Source organism: Ipomoea triloba, chromosome 12 (assembly GCF_003576645.1).
Source record: "Ipomoea triloba cultivar NCNSP0323 chromosome 12, ASM357664v1".
Taxonomy (NCBI): domain Eukaryota; kingdom Viridiplantae; phylum Streptophyta; class Magnoliopsida; order Solanales; family Convolvulaceae; genus Ipomoea; species Ipomoea triloba.
Window position 1 is genome coordinate 3176181 of NC_044927.1, and position 20824 is coordinate 3197004.

The 20824-nt window shown below is 34.3% G+C and overlaps 2 protein-coding genes across 2 annotated transcripts; one reads left to right on the plus strand and one right to left on the minus strand.

Moving 5' to 3' along the window:
• The first annotated feature begins 1541 nt into the window (after nucleotides 1-1541).
• Nucleotides 1542-12520, plus strand: LOC115998764 (suppressor of RPS4-RLD 1). Its single transcript, XM_031238419.1, has 23 exons — nucleotides 1542-2119; nucleotides 2289-2398; nucleotides 3168-3937; nucleotides 4769-4813; nucleotides 4974-5075; nucleotides 5147-5227; nucleotides 5379-5445; nucleotides 5793-5893; nucleotides 6012-6119; nucleotides 6440-6510; nucleotides 6649-6705; nucleotides 7149-7257; nucleotides 7360-7440; nucleotides 8111-8197; nucleotides 8682-8888; nucleotides 9456-9787; nucleotides 10481-10567; nucleotides 10636-10735; nucleotides 11076-11167; nucleotides 11256-11294; nucleotides 11368-11458; nucleotides 11808-11905; nucleotides 11994-12520. The coding sequence occupies exons 1-23, from the start codon at nucleotides 1998-2000 to the stop codon at nucleotides 12280-12282; spliced, it is 3246 nt and encodes a 1081-aa protein (XP_031094279.1). The 5' UTR covers nucleotides 1542-1997; the 3' UTR covers nucleotides 12283-12520.
• A 3661-nt stretch (nucleotides 12521-16181) lies between these two features.
• On the minus strand, nucleotides 16182-17984 carry LOC115998828. Its single transcript, XM_031238489.1, has one exon. It carries the CDS (start codon nucleotides 17982-17984, stop codon nucleotides 16182-16184), a length of 1803 nt encoding a protein of 600 aa, XP_031094349.1.
• Between the last annotated feature and the right edge of the window lie 2840 nt (nucleotides 17985-20824).

A 20824-nucleotide genomic window follows, 5' to 3' on the forward strand; every position in this document is an offset into this window, starting at 1 on the left:
TTGCAAATCATTTACCGGTTTTTGGGATTTTTTGCCTCAATTTTACATGTTAAAGGGCCTAATTGTACTTTTTAAATGTTCGGAGGCCTAATTAACTTTTCAGCTATTGTTCAGGGGCTAATTTGACCCTTTTCCCCTTTTTTAAATTCTTTTATCCACATCAATCTCCTCTCACTCGGTCACATAAGCAAAAAAAAAATAATAATAATAAAATAAAAATAACAACAACAACAAAAAGAACCAATAAGTATGCTTTAATTGGCTAAAAATAAAGAGGTCTACACATGGTTAAATGAATCAAACTAAACTCTCATTCGAGAAGCTATTATTAGATTGGGCAAACATATGGCTTTATAGGCTTTATAAATGTTGTTTTTTTGGTCTTAACTATTTCTCAAACAAATTATTAATTTTAAAAAATTCTATTACCTGAACTTCCAAGGTCGCCCACTATGAACTATTACAATATTTATACAAAATATGCAAGTTGTCCAAAAGAAAAACCCCGAGACAACCAAGTAAAGTAAATTGGTCACTATGAAGGTAATATTTTTGTAATTATGTAAATGACTAAGGACTCCCTATTTATAGGTATAAGTAGGTCAAAATATATAGAAGACGAGTGATTTTTATGCCATGTCCCCCTACCACCAAACTTGTGTGCCTTGTTGCAAAAGATTTATATGCAAGAGACCACTTGTCTAGTTATTTGTTACTCCTAATTGGAGATTTTTGACTGGAATATGACTGCATGGGTATAATTGACAAAAATAGGAACGAAATAAAAAGTTGACAAAAGTATGAAAAACTCACTTGGGACATGTGTTTGATGTTAGAAACGCATATCCTATTTGCGTTATATTTTATAGTTAGAATAATGTATTTTACGTGTTTTAAACTGGAATTTACATAAATGTGTGGACCAAGTTTATTTTTTGAATAAAATTTTATTTGGTTAAACCAAGCAACCAATGTGGTTTTGGTACACAAATGTGTACTTTTGAATATATGTAGGATATATACCTTGCTTCACATTGTTGATATTCTCTTTGATCAATTCTTTTTAAAGTCGTCCTTCATAGATAGTCAAACATTGAAATACTATTTACTAATTTCACTAAACATTTTTTTAATATAAATAACGAATGTAATCAATTAGCCAAATAAGTTATATGAGCAATTAACTAGCATCTAATCTTTAAACAAAATATTTATACTTTTAAATAAATATTATGGAGTGTTTTGCCACCTTTAAAGTCTTACATAATAAGAACATAATTGCATTTTAGCGTGTAGTTCGGTGACTGAAACATTATATTTATTCGTTTACTTAGTCTTCATATTGCAAAACTTTTGAAATGAATTTGTTTCTAAAACAACATTTCCTTTTTTTTGGAATGGGATAGTTATGAATTTGTCATGTAAAATTGAGTTTATATAGAGTAAAATGTTATATATTTTAAGGAAAAATTACACTTTTCGTTCTTAAATTAAAGGGTAATCGTAGAATTCGTCCATATAAGTGTTAGTTATGTTCAGTTTTTGTTTATAAATTATTATTGACATTGCATTTTTGTCTTTTATTAAATAATTTTAATTGCGTTTTGTAAATAAATTTAGACACATAAAATGAGACGGGTGAAATAATAGAATCAAGATATACGTGAGTAATACTCTATACTCGACGGCCTATGAGTATCAAACATTTCCCGTCTTGCGAAGGCTGCAGTGCTGCACCGCAAGCTTTAATTGGCAGTGAGGAAAGCATAGAGCCCACCGTCACCCCATCTCGCAACCACGTGGACTATATGATTGCCAATTGCCATCTAAGTTGAAGCCTTGTTTCCTTTTGGTTTCCAATTTAATCCTTCCCTTTAAGTAAAAATAAAGAAGGAAAAATAAAAAAGAAACTGTTGATCCGAACCCAATCCAGGATCCGAAACACTTTTAACATCTTCCGATCCGCCGGCCTTCTACTCTCTCTCTATCCTTCTCCGATGGCGTCGACGATGGCTGAGAGAACCGAACTGGCGAAGCTTTGCAGGTCCAAGGATTGGTCAAAGGCAATTCGAGTTCTCGATTCACTTCTCTCCAAGAGCTGCCTCATTCAAGACATCTGGTCCGTTTCGCTTCTCATTCTCTCCTTTTTTTTTTTCTGTTTTTGCTCCAATTGGACAGTTATATGTGTTTACGGGGGGTTTTGCTACACTAGTGTAGACGAGCTGAACTTTGTGTGTTTTTAACTTTTGCTTTGAATTGAAATGCGGTGAGTTCATTTGTATTTCCAGCAATCGAGCGTTTTGCTATGGTCAACTGGAGCTTCACAAGCACGTTATCAAGGATTGTGATAAGGCGCTTCAGCTGGATTCTTCTGTCCTCCAACCTTACATACTCAAAGGTTTTATTATTATTATTATTATTATTATTATTATTATTTTTGTAAATCTTCCCATGTATTTTATTGGGTAATTTAACTGATTGCAACAATTCATTGAACCTAGGCTAGTTGTTTTAGATGAACATTTTTTAATTTTCTTTCTTATTCTGCATCTAGCTGCTGTAAATGTTAAGTGAAGTCAACGGAGACTAGTGCTGAAGCTTTATTCATATCACATTTTTGTTATTAAATTCTCTAATGTTGAAAACTTTTGTCCTTGTGCTACTTGCTATCTGGGTTGGGGACAGGAAAAACTGACTGTCCATGGAATGAAGTCCATTCTAATGCTTTGATCCTTGTGTATGTGCATTTTTGTGAACAAGTAGCTGGGAACAAGACTCCACATGCAAAAAGAGCTGTGTTGCAGCTTTGAGTTTCATATGCATATCTCATTTTGCATTATATGCTTTAGCTGATTCTGTTGCTTAGTGGAATTACTGTAATGTTTGGGAGGTTTATGTACTACTTGAATCCAATTTGAGAAAAGTGAAATGTTATATATTTGATTTATCAGGCATGTACACTGCGAATTGCCCAATGAATAACATGGTAAACTAAATAGAAAGAGAAGTGGAAAAATAAAAATTCAATGGCATTGAATTTTTTTCAGCTTCTATTTTTTCTACTCCTGGGGAAATGGAAACACTATGGAGTTATAGACAATTCTTGCTGAAGTTTATTTTTGGTTGATTGTGCATTGAAGCATTGTGAATTTAATATTTGCATCTAGGTCATGCTTTATCTGCAATGGGTAAGAAAGTGGAAGCTATGCAGGTTTGGCAGCAAGGGTATGACCATGCTGTTCAACAGTGTGCAGATCTGAAACAACTAATGGAGCTAGAGGAACTTTTGACTATTGCAAGAAAAAATAGTACCATTTCTGGTGATAATGGTTTTATGCAGTTGTCTGGGTCTGGGGCTCTCCTTTCTAGAAATCCTGTTGAAACTTCTGAGAACCATGAGTCAAATGGTCGACTTGAACCGTTCAGAAAACCAAAGGACACAGAGAAAGCAGTGAAAGAAATTAGCAAGGACAATTGTCAATCAAATGGGAGTCATAATAAGGTGAGAGAAAATAGCAAGGACAATATCCAATCAAATGGAAGTCATCACAAACAAACGAATGGAACCTGTGATATTCCTGACAAATTGGGTTCTCGTTCTACAGTATGTGGTGACGTAAATGATATGTCTGTAGAATGCAGTGGATCATCCGCAGTCACTAATGAATCAAGTGAATCATCCCTAGTCACTAATGAACCAAGTGAATCATCCATAGTCACTAATGAACCAAGTGAATCATCCATAGTCACTAATGAATCAAGCGAATTATTAGAGACTAATGAACTATCAGAGATTTTGAGTCAGTTGAGTAATAAATGCGAAGTTCGTGTTGAATTGAGTGATGATGATAAGAAAAGTAAAAGATTCAGTGTCAGCAAGACTTCGAAGACAAAGTCGGTAACTTTGGATTTCCGATTGTCAAGGGGGATAGCTCAGGTACATTCTTCTGCCTCTTATGGTATTATAATGACATGGAATGTTGGTTTGCCATGTTTAGTTTACTCATTGGTTGGTTACTTCATCGACATGCTGGAAATGCTGATTTCTTTGTGCTCATCACATGAAAAAGACAATCTCTCTGTATTTACCTTTCAAATTTTGTGGGCTTCATTTCCATTTTGCTCATTTAAATGATTCAATCCAACAACGTGTGATAATATGTTTCGCTAACGTGTGAGGATGAGTGGAATAATAGCTGAGGAGTAAGATAATGGAGAGAAGAAATTACCAGGCTAACCCCCAACTTAACAGCTGAGAGACGGAATTGCTAACAGAGGACCCAATTAGACAAAAACATTGAAGTTATCGATCCAATTAAGTAGAAAAAGTTGTTTAGGACTAAATCAAGTAAAACCACTATAGTGGAGGACTAAATTGGGTATTAACTCATTTATTAAGTTTCGCTCTCACACATTTGAATATGTTTTTGAAGTGTATATAAGAACCATAGTTTTTTCCCCACTTTGCACATTAGAGTAGTTGTAACATGGCAGTGATAGGAGACAGGGGAGGTAAAAAGGTATATTTCAACTTGGGTTGAAGTAATTAAAAAGGATATGCTAGTCCAGTGGAACAAAATATATTTAAGTATTTAACGTTAAGTGTAACTGAATAAATATTAGAATCCATATAAAAGACCCCAACTAGATAAAGATTAAGGCTTGAGTTAAGTGCCCAAGAGTGAGTCGTTTAAGTAACTTAACATTTTCTAATGATACCAAACACTCTATTGTGAAGTTGAAACTTTTTTGTTTCTGTGAATTTCAGGTTAATGAAGGAAGATATGCTGATGCTATATCCATCTTTGATCAGGTTGATATTGATCTTATTTCTGTACGAATGCTAATTTGTTTTTTAGACATCTTTGCACACTAACTATTCCCTTCTAGCTTTACTTTGAAAGAAAATACATGTTTAGCTTGTTGTGCTATTCTCTAATCTCTATACTTGTTCACTTATGTATTTGGCACAGATTCTCGAAGAGGATCCAACATACCCTGAGGCGTTAATAGGGAGGGGCACAGCATATGCATTCCAGAGAGAACTTGACTCTGCTATTTCTGATTTTACAAAGGTATGCATATCTTTGAGTTCTATGCATGATAGGATTCAAATCCCTGATTGAGTATTTTGCTGTTCTGATAGGCCATAGGCTCAAATCCATCAGCAGGTGAGGCATGGAAACGCAGAGGGCAGGCCCGTGCTGCCTTGGGTGAATCTGCCGAGGTGAGATTTTTATCAGATTCCTAGAATGCTCTACTCATAAAGGAAGTGCAGTAGCCATTGAGAATAATGATTTTATGATTGAAGACTTCATATTTGAATACAGAAGTCTTATATAATGTGCATGAGATATCTGACTATGTTTTAATACCAGGCAATTGCAGATTTGACTAAAGCTTTAGAATTTGAGCCAAACTCAGCTGACATATTACATGAAAGGGGTAATTTTCCTTGAAATTCATCAGACTTGCATATCAAATGTGGTTTCCTTGGTACCTTAGGTTTCATTTTACTTGTATATTATTCATATGAGGGACCTTAAATTTTTATTTTTTTGGGTCCTCTTCAAAACTACATTGCATAATTGAGGATTATGTCTGTGTTTGTTTCATTTTGTACTCCATCTCATTGGCATCAATATATGTTGGCCCACTTTCATAGTAATGATACAATCTTTAATACATCTGATTCATGTCCTGGCACAACCACATGAGTACACAAAGTCTTGAATGTATTGCAGTCAATGATAGATGTCAAAAGTGCGATTAAATGATTGAACTATGTGCAGGAATTGTGAACTTTAAGTTCAAGGATTTCAAAGCTGCAGCTGAAGACCTCTCCTCCTGCGTAAAGGTTGATAAGAGTAACAAATCTGCACACACTTATTTGGTGAGTCCGTTATGTCTACTAAATACTAATACTTGTAGAATGAATTATGTTTACATGCATCTCTTTGAAATTGTTGTATGATAAATTAGTGCTGTTTGAAAAATGTCAACCTTTATAGGGCTTGGCATTAGCCTCAATTGGCGAATATAAAAAGGCTGAGGCGGCACACATGAAGGCAATTCACATAGACCCTAATTTTGTTGAGGCCTGGGCTCATCTAACACAGGTATACCGTATACATGAATATGTTATGAAGTTTCAATCTGAAAGTAATGATATAAATGGGCATCAGTTTTCTGGTGAACAAATGACCACTTCTACATATTTATTTGTTTGAATCTCCTTTCTTCTATCACACTTTTCATACTTCTTGAATTAGCATTATATTTGTGTACTACAAGAAATTCTGTGTGATTGGCCAATTACCTGGATTTTTAATAATGTCTAAAATTCCTGTTTATTTATTATAAATATAGTGCATGCATCAGTTGTACTTTCTCCAGTTGTTTCAGTGGTGTTGAACTCCTGTTTTCTTTCTTTTTGCAGTTTTATCAAGACTTGGCAAACTCTGCAAAGGCTTTGGAATGCCTGCATCAACTTCTACAAATTGATGCAGGGTATATAAGCATTTTTGTGCATCTAATTTTGAAATCTAAATGTTTTTATGACCTGAGGAGTTGGGCTGCAATATGATCCAAAGCCCAAGATCAAGCTTGAGCATTGTTTTTCACTTTTCTTTTTCCATTTTGGAATAGGTTTGCTAAAGCTTATCATATGCGTGGGCTGCTTCTCCATGGGATGGGAGAGCACAGGTAGGGATCCGAAAAGTTTTATGTATATATATCAAAAGCAGTAGATATTGAAGGTGGTGGGTGAGTCATGGAATTGTGGGTTATATTGAAGCTAGAGGATGGCATTTATGATCTCTGATCACATCATTGATATTTTCATAATTTTGCACCTTGTTCTTCATCCCTTTATCAATTGGTAAAGGGATGTCTGAACCTTATGTGAGGTTCTTGAGTCCTTTGTGTTTGAACATTTTGGGCTGAAACAATAATAGAACTGGTAATGACACCCTTTGACATGTTTTTGTTTTGACCTTTATTTTTAATAATGCTTCTGAAAGAATTTTCCAACTGTGGTTTTTTGTTTTTGAAATGAGAAAAAAAGAGTTTGAATCACAGGCCCTATGTATTTCTTTATCTTCAACAATGGGTTCCTATGGTTTAATTGCATCCACTGACTGTTGCAGGAATGCTATCAAGGATCTATCTGTGGGGCTAACTCTTGATAGTGGAAATGTTGAGTGCTTGTATTTGCGAGGTTCTTGCTATCATGCCATTGGGGAATATAAAGATGCAGTATGGGGAAATCAGTTTTCTTCTTTTGGCTTAAAGATCTGAAACATTTAAATATTCGTTTGTTCTCTGGATTCACTTCCATGATTTTCATTCATGCTGTAGGTAAAGGATTATGATGCTGCTTTGGATCTGGAATTAGATTCAATGGAAAAATTTGTACTTCAGTGCTTAGCCTTCTATCAGGTAGTTGATTCTTTATAAAATTTTATTGTTATTGTTGTAGAAATACTCAAACATGCATTCTTGCTGCTTCTTTTATTTACTCTTTCTCTTGCCATCTTCCCTTGTTGCTGGAGAAACTCTTCTTTCTTGTCTTCCCAAAGATTCTTTAAAATTTGGTTAAAGCATGTATTGACTTCAGGTACAGTTGGACTGAATATCAGCTAGTACATGAAGAGTAAAATATAAATATAACATACAATTTTGTTTGATTGTTTCAATCAGCCAAAATCTGCAACCTCAACCATTTATTTAGGAGAAAAAATGGCATTCTATTCTGTGCTTGTTGTACTTATCTAGCTATTTGGACAAGTGCTTTGAGATGAGCATAACATTATTTTAAAGTATGCTGCTGATTGGTAGGTGGGAGAGTTTGGCTTTGCTTCCTAATTTGGCTGACTATTCCAGTTTTATTGCTTGGTTCTGAACCGAAATATAACTGTTTAATGGATTCTTCAGTTGCAGTGCTCTTTGGTACATATTCTAATGAGTCTTTTAACATTTTAGACTTCAATTCTCCTCTTGTTTGGTTGTATTCCAGAGTGGTAACCCTTGTGCCTTGATTAAGGAATAGTAGCTGCTACTTTATGTTTTAGTCTTTACTACCCATTTACTTTACAATCTTTTCTTGCAGAAAGAAATTGTATTATATACAGCTTCAAAGCTCAACAGTGAATTTTGTTGGTTTGATATTGATGGAGATATTGATCCCCTATTTAAGGTAACATATAAAGTAGTATGTGCCTATACAAGCTAGTTGTATATTGAATATGTTGCTGGCTTTTAATCTTTTGTTGTTTCGAAATGAAATTGTGTTATTCTTTTTTAAACATGTTGTATATGGATGGAACTAGACACTTGTTATCTTCTTAAGTATTTATTTGTTTGTTTGTATATATTGCTTGAGGAGACTGGTATGTTCTTTTTTTCAGGTAGCTTTTTTATGAACCTGGTTAATAAGAGAATTGGTATCTTTTTTGTAATTACAACAGTTAAATCCTAATAATTAGCTGTAGATTTGGGTTTTGGTACTTAAATTGTCTGTATTGTTGGTCTGTTTGGAATGGTTGCCAGGTTAATACATGGATATATAGGTCTTTTCTGGCTGAGTTGAGAAACTATATTTTTCCTGATTTTGGTTGATTTTATTTCTTATGGTCTTCCAATCTCTGTCTTACCATTTTTATTTTGACTTATTTATCTAGGAATATTGGTGCAAAAGGCTCCACCCTAAAGATGTGTGCGAAAAAGTTTATAGGCAACCTCCCCTCAAGGATTCCTTGAAGAAGGGAAAGCTAAAAACGCTACATTTTGCCTCAACAAAGCAAACACTTGCACTTCTACAGGCAGCAGATTCTATTGGGAGGAAGATCCAATATAATTGTCCTGGCTTCTTGCCCAATAAACGTCAGGTGATTGATTTAAAGATTTATTCTCAAGCTTCAATGTCCTGTCTAGTTTTGAGTGCATAAATATTCTTTCTCGTGCATTTTATAAAAGATCTTCAGTATTTGTTTCTACATTTGTATGCACTAGATTCATTCCAGAACCTATAATTTGATGTTGCACACTTAGAAAAAAATTGATTTTTCTTACACCATCCCATTTTCAATCAATCTAAATGTTCCTTTTCTTTTGTGGGAGGAGGATACGGAAAGCATGGTGCTGACTGTTTCATGTACCTAAACTACTAAAATCTTTCTCTATCACAATACCGTATTGAATTTTTCGGGGATTGTAACAACCCTCTGTTTAATATGCTGTGGCTCTGACAGAAAGTTGAGATCTGCATTGTTCTTCATTGTATTGATGACCAAGCATTTAATATTGTTGTTTTCTATTTACGTGGTAGAGTTGTGCCAACAGACAGAAGTCTTAGTGTTTGCCATTGCCTAGCTATTTGATGTCCTGTCTTACTGCTTTGCATGCATTGATTCCTTCAATCTCTAACATCATCCTATGAAATTTGAATTTATCAGCATCGGATGGCTGGCTTAGCAGCTATTGAAATTGCACAAAAAATTTCAAGAGTTTGGCGTACTATACAAGTAGAATGGAAACATTTACATAAAGGCACATCTAAAAGTGGCAAGAGAGCCCGGAGGAAGGAAAGGATAAATCCTCCTAGCCGAAACAGAGGTGGTGCTGGTTGTAGTACTAGCAGTTTCTCAGAAACATCTTCATATGGAACAACAGATGACAGACCAGCTGGACGCCCTACAATGTCATGGCAAGATTTGTATTCTTTAGCTGTTAAATGGAGACAAATATCTGAACCATGTGATCCAGTTGTCTGGATAAACAAATTAAGGTACTGAACTTGCTTTCTATTTTCCTTAACTAGCATTGGAAGAACTACCTGATTGCAACTGTTACTAATAAAAACAGATAAAACTTCAAAATCAGAAATTAATACACAGGATACTGAACATTGATGAAGTCTTAGCCTATGCCAATGAGAGATGATGTTTTAAAAAGTTTCAAATGGGACTCTGATTCTCTGAATTGGATATTGATCATTTGCTTGTAGAAAGATGTGGCGTTTTAGATTTCTTGTTAAATAGGATCTTTTGGTGTTTGCTAATATTATGTATTCTGTGATTTGTATCTCTCAAGGGTAACTTAGTTGATGGTTGCTTGGATACCTTTGTGGGTATAAAGTCATTGTGTTTAACCTAGAGTGTTAATAAGAATATAGGTATTTTCATAACCCTCCACCTAGAAGGTATTGGCTTTATGGTTTTAATGTTGAATATTGATTACATTAGCTTAGTCATTATAGTTTATGGGATTACCTTAGTCTCTCACTTTCTTTCTCAATCTTATAACCTGTTCACATCCCAATTGTTAATGGACAAACCTCTGAAGGAGATTCCTAAATGGCATTGCATAATGCTATTGTTATTTGGAAATTATTGTAGCTTCATGCACATACATGCCTATTATATCTTGAATTTGTTGCTGCTCTGGGTTTTCATGAAATTTTCAACATCGTTGTCTGTAGTGAGGAATTCATTTCTGGATTTGGGTCTCACACTCCCCTCATTCTTGGGCAAGCCAAAGTGGCTCGCTATTATCCAAATTTTGAGAGGTAAGATGGTAATGCATTTTATTGCTGCCATGCCTTTTGTAGAAGTTCTTAACACTTCTATTATGCAGAACACTGAATGCTGCCAAAGCAGTCATAAAGGAGAACAAGTCTGTATTTGACAAGAACGACAACATTCTTGATCTTTCTGAGAATGGGAAATTGCAGGAGGTGAGTTGCAGAAAGACCATTTTCATAATGTTGCTATGAAAATGAAACAAGATGAAAATTTTTTATGCTTTGGAAATGAGCAAGAAGTTTTCAGTTCAGACATTTTACTAAATTCAAATAGTCTTTGCTAACTGCCTTTTATTATAGTCTGGAGCTGATTTCTGGCAGCTCTCAATTTCTCTTTTCTAGTTCATACTGTTTTCTCTTTTTGACACGTCCTTGTTATTGAATCCTGTAGTTCAATCCTGTCATTATATTTCTCCAGAATACCATTTTCTCCCAATTATTGGTGAAACATATATTAAAAAAAAAAACTTAATGTTCGAATAAAAATTTGCAGATCATGAGTGCTGAATCTTGCCATGATCTTTATAGAGTTATTGGTGAGGACTTTTGGTTGGCCACCTGGTGCCACAGCATGGCATTTGAGGGGTATTATTTTCAGTGATTTCATATTTACTTTGCCATTCTCATGTTATCACCTTCTCTTGTCATTAATTTGTGCTTTTCCTTGTTTCAGGAAGCGCCTTGAAGGGACAAGAATCACAGTAGTAAAAATGTATAGAGCTCTCTCTCTCTTTCTCTTGTTGGTTCAGATTTCTTTTGCGTTTGTTTATGTATTTCCTTTTCAGGGGTGAAGTTGGATATGACTTTTCAATAAGAACACCAAGTACACCTGCGAGGTGGGATGCCTTTGACACGGAAATGACATCAGCCTGGGAGGTACATCTCTCTAGAGATTGTTCTTGGATGAATTCTATGGATTAATGTGTATTGCGCATTGTGCTTGTAACAATTTACTGATAGTTTATTTGTCAAGCAGATAAAAGTAATTTAACTAGATGTTTATTGATCATATCAGACTGTGTTCAGATAATTTTATTCCACATTCTCACATGCATCATTCAAGCTTCTTTTTTAAAAAAAAAAATAAAAAAATCTAGTTGACATGTTAGAGAGATCAGTGCTAGCCTCCTAGTCGGTGAGGACATGGAGAGTTTGCACCAGTTTCTTTATGCATACATGACCTCTCCTATATCACCACAATAACACATCTGACATAAATATGCAGGCATTATGTGATGTTTACTGCGGTGAGACATATGGTTCAACTAAACTTGAAGCACTAGAAAATGTCAGAGATGCAATCTTGAGAATGACATTCTACTGGTAAAACATTTGGCTTGTACTTGTTTCAAGGCCATGGCCACATGGGAATTCATTCTCATTTTAGACATTTTTCTTTCTTATGTTTCAGGTATAATTTCATGCCACTCTCCAGAGGATCTGCTGTTGTCGGGTTTGTGGTTCTGCTTGGCCTTCTACTCGCCGCGAATATGGAATTCACAGGGAGCATTCCAGAAGGTCTGCAGGTGGATTGGGAAGCAATCCTGGAGTCTGATCCTAGCTCCTTTATATCTTCTGTAAAGAAATGGTTGTACCCAGCCCTGAAGGTGAATACATCCTGGAAAGGCTACGCAGATGTGTCGTCGACATTCGAGATGACGGGATCGGTTGTCGCCGCTCTAAGTTACTCTTCAGACTGAGCTGCTATTAACAAGATTAAGCTAGACTTTTTTTTTCTTTTAAATTTTATTTTTTATGAGTAGATGTGACAGTCAAAGCACACAGACACACACATACTAGAGATAGGGTCTGAGCAAAGGCAACATTTGACAAAAAACACCAATGCGAATTGTATCTTGGGTTTAAGTTAACAATCTGTGTTATTAATCTGTATACATGTAACCATAATATGTGTACCATTATCTCTTTGATTCAGCAGGAGTCTTGCTTTCAGCTTACTTATCTCTATATATAGAGAGAGATTTGTAATCAGGTGCGAACCAGTGTTAACTTGCAAATCTGTGAACTACTAAAGAATTGCACCGCAACGGCTCTTGCGAATCTGTAAACTACTAGAGGATTGGACCGCAACGGCTCCCAGACATGCTTGGAGAGACCTTACGGTGCAGTCGCATTCGATGCGGTGCAATCATGTAGTAGTTGTGTAATTTTTTAGTAGTTCACAGGTTTATATGTTAAGATCAGTTCGCATCTAATTATGGACCGATATATATATATATATATATATATATATATATATATATATATATATATATATATATATATAAAAATCTAAATTATTGCCTACTTTTTCTTACTTTCCACTATGCTTATTACAAAACACGAAATCAAATCTCGTGATTATTTTGACGTGATTTTCAAGTTTTCACAAAGTCTTTTTCCAACTCAAAACCCTAGAAGACAAGTACGTGTAAAATCAAACAGGGTTTTGGATCTACCCAAAATCTTCACTAGTGCGTTAGGTATGCAAGACGTTCAGCCTAATCTCTGTATTTCAAAGGTGGTTCAATAATTAAAGGGATGCAACTTTTTTTGGACAAGCACAGGCTATATTATTTACCTTTTCCAATATTGTTTATCATTTTTTTAGCAACTTGTGATAAGAATAGATATTAAGTTATGAAATGAGAAGAACCACTTGTCCTTTCTAGAATTTTAATTCTTGAGCAATAGTTTGACTTCTTTGTACCTTCTCTTTAAAAAAAATAATAAAGAAAAGAAAATCCTTTGGACAAAAACATCATAATCAAATCAAACCAAACCAAACCAAAAGAAAACACAAGTTCCGTCTTGAAAATATAAAATTTTTAACATAGATTTCCTCCCCCACAAATCCACAACGCTATCTTTCCAAACTACTTTTGAGAGTATTACCCGTTGAACATTGTTACTTAATATTGCCTTTGAATTTTGATGTGTGTAACATGAAGTAAATTAATATCGTATACGCGTATCAAATATTTTGCATATTCCAAAAAGCATTCTAAATTTATAATAGAACGGATATACATATTTGCTCCATCTATGTTTGTATTTATAACTACTCTTTTCTATGTGCACGGGAAAAAATAAATACTCAATATTAGTACTCAATGTTAAAATTTATAGTTATATTGAAATCTTTTTAAAAAAATAATACTCCGTAGTATATAATTTTTTAAAATCATATAAGTCATAGTTGTAGAATCCATAATATGTTAAAAAGTATAGCTGAAAATTCAGGTAATAATTATAGTATGACTAATAATTATTGNTATATATATATATATATATATATATATATATATATATATATATATATATATATATATATATATTAAAAAATCTAAATTATTGCCTACTTTTTCTTACTTTCCACTATGCTTATTACAAAACACGAAATCAAATCTCGTGATTATTTTGACGTGATTTTCAAGTTTTCACAAAGTCTTTTTCCAACTCAAAACCCTAGAAGACAAGTACGTGTAAAATCAAACAGGGTTTTGGATCTACCCAAAATCTTCACTAGTGCGTTAGGTATGCAAGACGTTCAGCCTAATCTCTGTATTTCAAAGGTGGTTCAATAATTAAAGGGATGCAACTTTTTTTGGACAAGCACAGGCTATATTATTTACCTTTTCCAATATTGTTTATCATTTTTTTAGCAACTTGTGATAAGAATAGATATTAAGTTATGAAATGAGAAGAACCACTTGTCCTTTCTAGAATTTTAATTCTTGAGCAATAGTTTGACTTCTTTGTACCTTCTCTTTAAAAAAAATAATAAAGAAAAGAAAATCCTTTGGACAAAAACATCATAATCAAATCAAACCAAACCAAACCAAAAGAAAACACAAGTTCCGTCTTGAAAATATAAAATTTTTAACATAGATTTCCTCCCCCACAAATCCACAACGCTATCTTTCCAAACTACTTTTGAGAGTATTACCCGTTGAACATTGTTACTTAATATTGCCTTTGAATTTTGATGTGTGTAACATGAAGTAAATTAATATCGTATACGCGTATCAAATATTTTGCATATTCCAAAAAGCATTCTAAATTTATAATAGAACGGATATACATATTTGCTCCATCTATGTTTGTATTTATAACTACTCTTTTCTATGTGCACGGGAAAAAATAAATACTCAATATTAGTACTCAATGTTAAAATTTATAGTTATATTGAAATCTTTTTAAAAAAATAATACTCCGTAGTATATAATTTTTTAAAATCATATAAGTCATAGTTGTAGAATCCATAATATGTTAAAAAGTATAGCTGAAAATTCAGGTAATAATTATAGTATGACTAATAATTATTGCATTTGGGTAATAATTTGTTAGGAAACACTTTGATGAGAAAATAAGTTAACATGTTTGTTGTTACACTATAGACACAATAATTATATTCCTCAAAAAGTTATTTCAAGTATTTAGTTCATAATATAAACACTTTAAGAATATTTAAAAAAAAAAAAATTCAATTTACCCTTTACATAAGAAACATGTCACAGAAGCATAAAACGCGAAGTCAAAAATCATTAACGTATGGAACTAACAAATTTCCCTAACAACTCAATGATTAAAGCTTCTGGTAACCAAAAAAAATATTAATCCATTTATTAGTTTTGATATGAACCAAATTAAACTAAAAAACATAAGAACGTAAAACTATCATACCTGCGTATAATAAATCAGTTAAACATTGTTTTCTATAGTCCAATGCAAACTAAAAAAATCCTACCCCAGCTCCCCCAATTATTATAGGATGACCATGATTCATATTGCATTGTGAACCTGGTACAAAAATTTAGTATGTTCAGTTAATACATTTTGTACCTACATTTAACAATATAAACAAATAACTTGATAATTGCTAACACATAATATGATAGTAAATATAGAAATTGTCAACTACATGTACATAATGTATCAACTACAACTACAGAATAATTGTTGACACATATTATGATAGTTACATGTACAAAAACTGTCAACTACATGCACAAAATCTAAAAATCATTTTTAGGTCAGGGTCTATAATGCAAGACATACTATGGTCAGTATGGTGCACCATATAATTTGCCAGCTCATTTGAGTTCTAGTACATGGACTCCATTTTTTACTCCCAAGAAAATATGAGTTGTTATATTCGTTCTATGGATCCCAAGGAAAGTGTTAACGTCAATTTTTTGTGTGAGGAAGCAAAAGTAGGGAGTATAACTTGTAATTCCAAAGGATTCCCTAAATTAGAACAAGTTTCCTACAACAATTCTCAAACATGAATAGCTTCATTAAATTTTTCTTCCCCATTTAGTCTTCACCATCCGAACACAACATAAGTTCTCAAGAAGTAATCATGGCTTAACACACTAAACAAAAAAAAAAAAATTAAAAAACATCATCGTACTAATTGAACTCTTCTCTTCTAGCCACGAGCATCAGAATTGAAAAATGACAAGAATCACTAAGAATGACGATCAAAGTTCGTTAAGATTAATGAAAATGTATGTCGGACTGTCGGAGTAATAAATCTTACATTATCACTAACTACTATACCACTATAATTCACGGCCAACGTATAATAATAAATCTAGAAATCTACAGAGCTCCGGCGATCCAATCCCTTGTTTTTCTTGATGCTAATCCTCCTCCATAGCCCTTTCTTTTTATGCATACCATTTCCAATCAGCTTTTCCATCTTACCATCCAAAAATTTCTTCTTCTTCTTCTTCTCTTTCGTCTCACCATTTTCAAGTAAAACGACGGCCCTCTGCGTTTCATCATCATCAATCTTCGCCGCGGCGGCGGCGAAAATCCACGTGGCATTCATCTGCTTGTTCAACATTCGGATGGCGTAGTACGGGATTTTCATGCCTCTTCTCCCCTTGGCTTTGGAGCAGGCGTTAATGAACGCCATGCAATCCATTAAGCTCTCTCTGCCCATTCCTTTCATATCAAACGCCTGTGATCTTCTCCACAAGCTTTTCAGGTGGGGATTGGCTTGCCCTGATAAGCACAGAGCTCGCGTTGTGTCGCTAATGGCGGATTCTGCTTCTCCTTGGATCAAGAAACACTGGGCTCTGTTACTGTGAAGAACGATTCTTTCTTTTCTCAGTTTCAATGGACACAAATCCAGAGCTTTTTTGTACATTATCTCCGCTTCTGCTACTTTCCCTGCCCAGAATTTCTGGTTCCCTTCTTTTTTCAACAGGGAAACCATTACTCTCCTCTGCTTTAATTCCCGTTCGGACATTAATTCGTCTCGTTTTCTTCTCCCCACCTTTAACTCCCAAGCCTCATCCAGAAAATGCGAAATTCCCTGGCCCTCTGGCCCCACAAGATAGTAGAGAGGTAAATTACGGTGACTCAGTGACTCTGATTTTTCAACCTTAGTTTTCGCGTAGTCTTGCAAGAGAAGCTCTGCAATCTGATCACCTAGCTTTGGTCTTGCTCTGTTGGCTCTGAGCTCTACTAAATCGACGAGAAATGGCGCGGAAATTTGCAGTGTTTTGTGTCTTATATTGGCATCCTGGAGAAGTGAAAGCAGGATTTTGATGGCCTTAATTTGGGAATGGTCTGAGGATCTTGAGAGATTGCAGAGGGTTTTGAGGAGACGAGGGGAGTTAGCTATGTTTTCTCTTCCATTTTGGGTGAGACAAAGGGTTCTGATTAGGCCAATTCCAGAGAATGAGTTCTGGTTTTCAAGTCCTCCCCAGATGGAGCTGAGTTGTGTGAGGAAATCTTGGTTGCAGATGAGATTGATTGATCTTTTCTTTCTGGCAAAACAGTTGAGGAGGTAAAGAGACCAGCATTGAAGCTGGGTAGCCCAGGCTTCAGCTTTCTTGTTCTGCAATTCCACCCCTTTTCCCATCAATTCACATTGATATTCCATTCTCCCCTCACTTCCCATCTTCACAAACTCATTGTACACTGTTTCTATACAGGTACAGGCAATCTTCATCGCCAATTTCACGATCTCCGATTCGTGGGCTGCCACCGCCTTAAACGTGGCTCGATGGCTGGCAATGTGGCCAATTGCCCTCACTGCAACTCTCTGCTCAACCCAGCTCATTTTCCCTCTCAGAAGCTCCATTAATGGGGTCAGAACCCCTGCCCTCACAGCCATTTCTGCAAATTCTGAGGTGTTCATAGTGTAGGAGCCAATGATGTGAGCTGCATAGTAGGGGATGGACATATTGGTTCTGTAATTGATGAGCTTAGCCATGCAAGGGAAGAGCCCGAGGGCCGGGAACTCGGGGTCATCGGGCTTAGCCACAGCAATTCTCCAGACACCAGTTAGGATGATCAACAGCTCTTTGTCATCTCTGAGAGGCAATTCTCTGAAGCATTTGGCTATTCTGGATCTTCTTGCAGATGGATCTGGTTCAGCCATGGTGCAGAAGAAGCAGCCAGGATTATTGTTGTTGTTTTTGCATGTTTTCTGGGCTGTTTGGATCATATCTTTAAGCTAAGCAGTGGTGATTGGGGCTGTTGAAGCTTTGGAACAAAGTTAAAAAAGATGTGTTTGTAGTTTTGTGTAATTATTGGGGTTTAGGGGTCAATTTGATCTTTCTCTCATTTAAACCTAAGTGATTGATAATGATAGTGTTGGTGGTAGTGTATGTAGTTGCCCATCTATCTCACTTTGACGTTTCACCATACATCTCATGCTCTTTCCATTTGTTGCAATCAAGCAATTTGGATAGATAGGGCTTTTGCTTTTCTTGGGGGTACAAATAAACACATTATATTCAAAACATAGTCTAGAGTTTCAACACCCTTTTATTATTAAATTACACGCAATAAATTAATGTGATCGAGATATATTAAAAACATAACCTCTCATTCGAAAGAATCATAGTTATGCTGCTTGATCACTTGGTCGTTGGCACTTATTTTTGCTATATTGTCGACTTGTTGATTCATATTTATTTGTTTATTTGTTTGTTTGATCTTTTTTTCTTTCTTCCTCTAATATCAAAAAAAAAAAAAAAAAGGATTCAATTTTCGTTTTAAAAGAATTAAAACTAAAATTATTATTATTATTTATTTTTTTGTAGTTTGAGTCTAATAAATACTTATTCGGGTCAAAAGCATATCAAGAGTGTTATGATGGGGTTTATACAAACACACCGAAACATAATGGGGAGTGTCAACACACTTTTGTTATGAATTGGCACAAATAAATTGATGTGATTGACGTTTTAAAAAAAAAAAAAAAGAACAAAGATTACAAAATCTGTAATATACAATTAAATCGACTTAATTTAACCCATGACATTCTCCAACTTGTTACTAAAGTTTCAATATAATATTTATTTAAAGAAAAGATTGAAAAGTGAAGTAATTTTATTTAATTATTTTAGTAGATTGAGTAGTGTAATGAATAGTTATTTGAGTTGGAACAAATAAGGTTGAGAGTGTTATGATGAGGTTCATGAGAAGCATGTTAACCCTAAGGAAACTTTAGCATTGGTCCCCCCAACAAGCCAATAAATTTAAAATCACCAAAATTTATGATGAGTGAGTGGCAGTTAGAGTTGGGTGCTGCACTGCGGCAGATGTAGCCTGGATTCAACTCAAAAAAGCAAAAGCAAACCAAAGAAAAGAAATACAAAATAATGGAAGCAAGTACAAACTGGGGTTGGTCTCAAGAAAGCATGGCATGATTAGTCTATCTATGGATCACTAAACCATCTTATATTAACCTTAGAACCTTCACTTTAATTAACCCTAGATAGATAGATATTCGGTACTTAGTGTGAAGTATTCACTAATTAAAGAAATTTTTTATTTTTACTTAAAACGAAAATTTGAAAAAGAAAAAATGAAAAAGAAAAAAAGAGAATTCGTTTACTTGTACATTTCTTTAATTCAGAAAATATAGAATGAAGCTAGAGAAAGAAAAACTATATAATTAAAGTAAATGCATTCTTAACCTTCATCAATACCAATAACATTGGTCATAGGATTTGAGTTGCAATTTGATAATAAATTTCGAATCTTTTCATATATTCTGTGTTTTTTACTCACCCTCAAAAAGCGAAATCCTTTGCCATCAAGACTCCTCACAAGTCACACCCTGATCCGATAGGATTATGAAGGGTTTTGTTAAACTGTGAAGGATGTAATTTACTATATCACACAATCAAAACTCTATTACAACCAATAAGTAAATCAATACAACAAATTTCTAAACCGTTCTACAAAGAGAGACAATTATTTTATAGTAAAGAATTATATACAACAAAATAACTTTTAATTCATTAAAGTTCATGTTGAACATATAATATAAATATATATAAATGTGCAATCTAACTATCAATTTAAATTTTAGTTGAGACGAAACACATCCTTCAATTTAGTATCATATAAAGATGGAACACATCATTTCATTGTTCAAACTTGTAACATTTTCTTTGATTTATGGGAAAACCAGTAATTGCTACTCGAAGCCTGAATGTGCATGGGTGAAGTCTAGCTACAATACTTTACTACCCTAATTGGTAAAGGATCATAAGGAGATAAATCAGCCTGTAACATTTTCTTATACTTAATAAACGCAAATTTAAATACACTATCTTGATCTTCATTTTCATTAGATATATATATATCAAGAAATAATAATGATGATAACAACAATAATGGAGCAATAAACAGCATAGGTTAAGGATTGATAGTCCACTACATGTATGTTTTGAATTTGAATGTTCATGCATTTTGATTAGATGATAATAATAACAACAATAATGGAGTAATAAACAAGATAGGTCAGCATTAATAGTGGATAGTTCACAACATGTTTTGACATGTAGTCGTGTCTGTGTTTGCATGCATCCAAGGACAAAGACGTAAAGCAACCCATCTTTATCGTCTAATTTCGTGTTGTGCATTTGTTGTCGTCGTTGTGTCTGATATGATCACTGACAGCAATCTCAACACTCAACAGTATTCTGGCCCATTCGTTTTTGGGCTTTTTGATCTACAATTTCAGTTGCCCATTCGATTAGGCCCAATACTAAGATGAGTTTTCAGATAAAAATGGTGAGCCCACTGGACTCAGTAGTAACAGTTCCTTCATATTCACATCCATCTTCCTCTCCCATCCAAAACCATGATCCACACCCCGTCTTGGCAAATTATTGTGTGGACTACCGTCCAAAATAATATTTTAATGTTAAAAATTTCTTTACTTTACACGCATGGTAAAATAATGAGCATTCTGGGATAAAA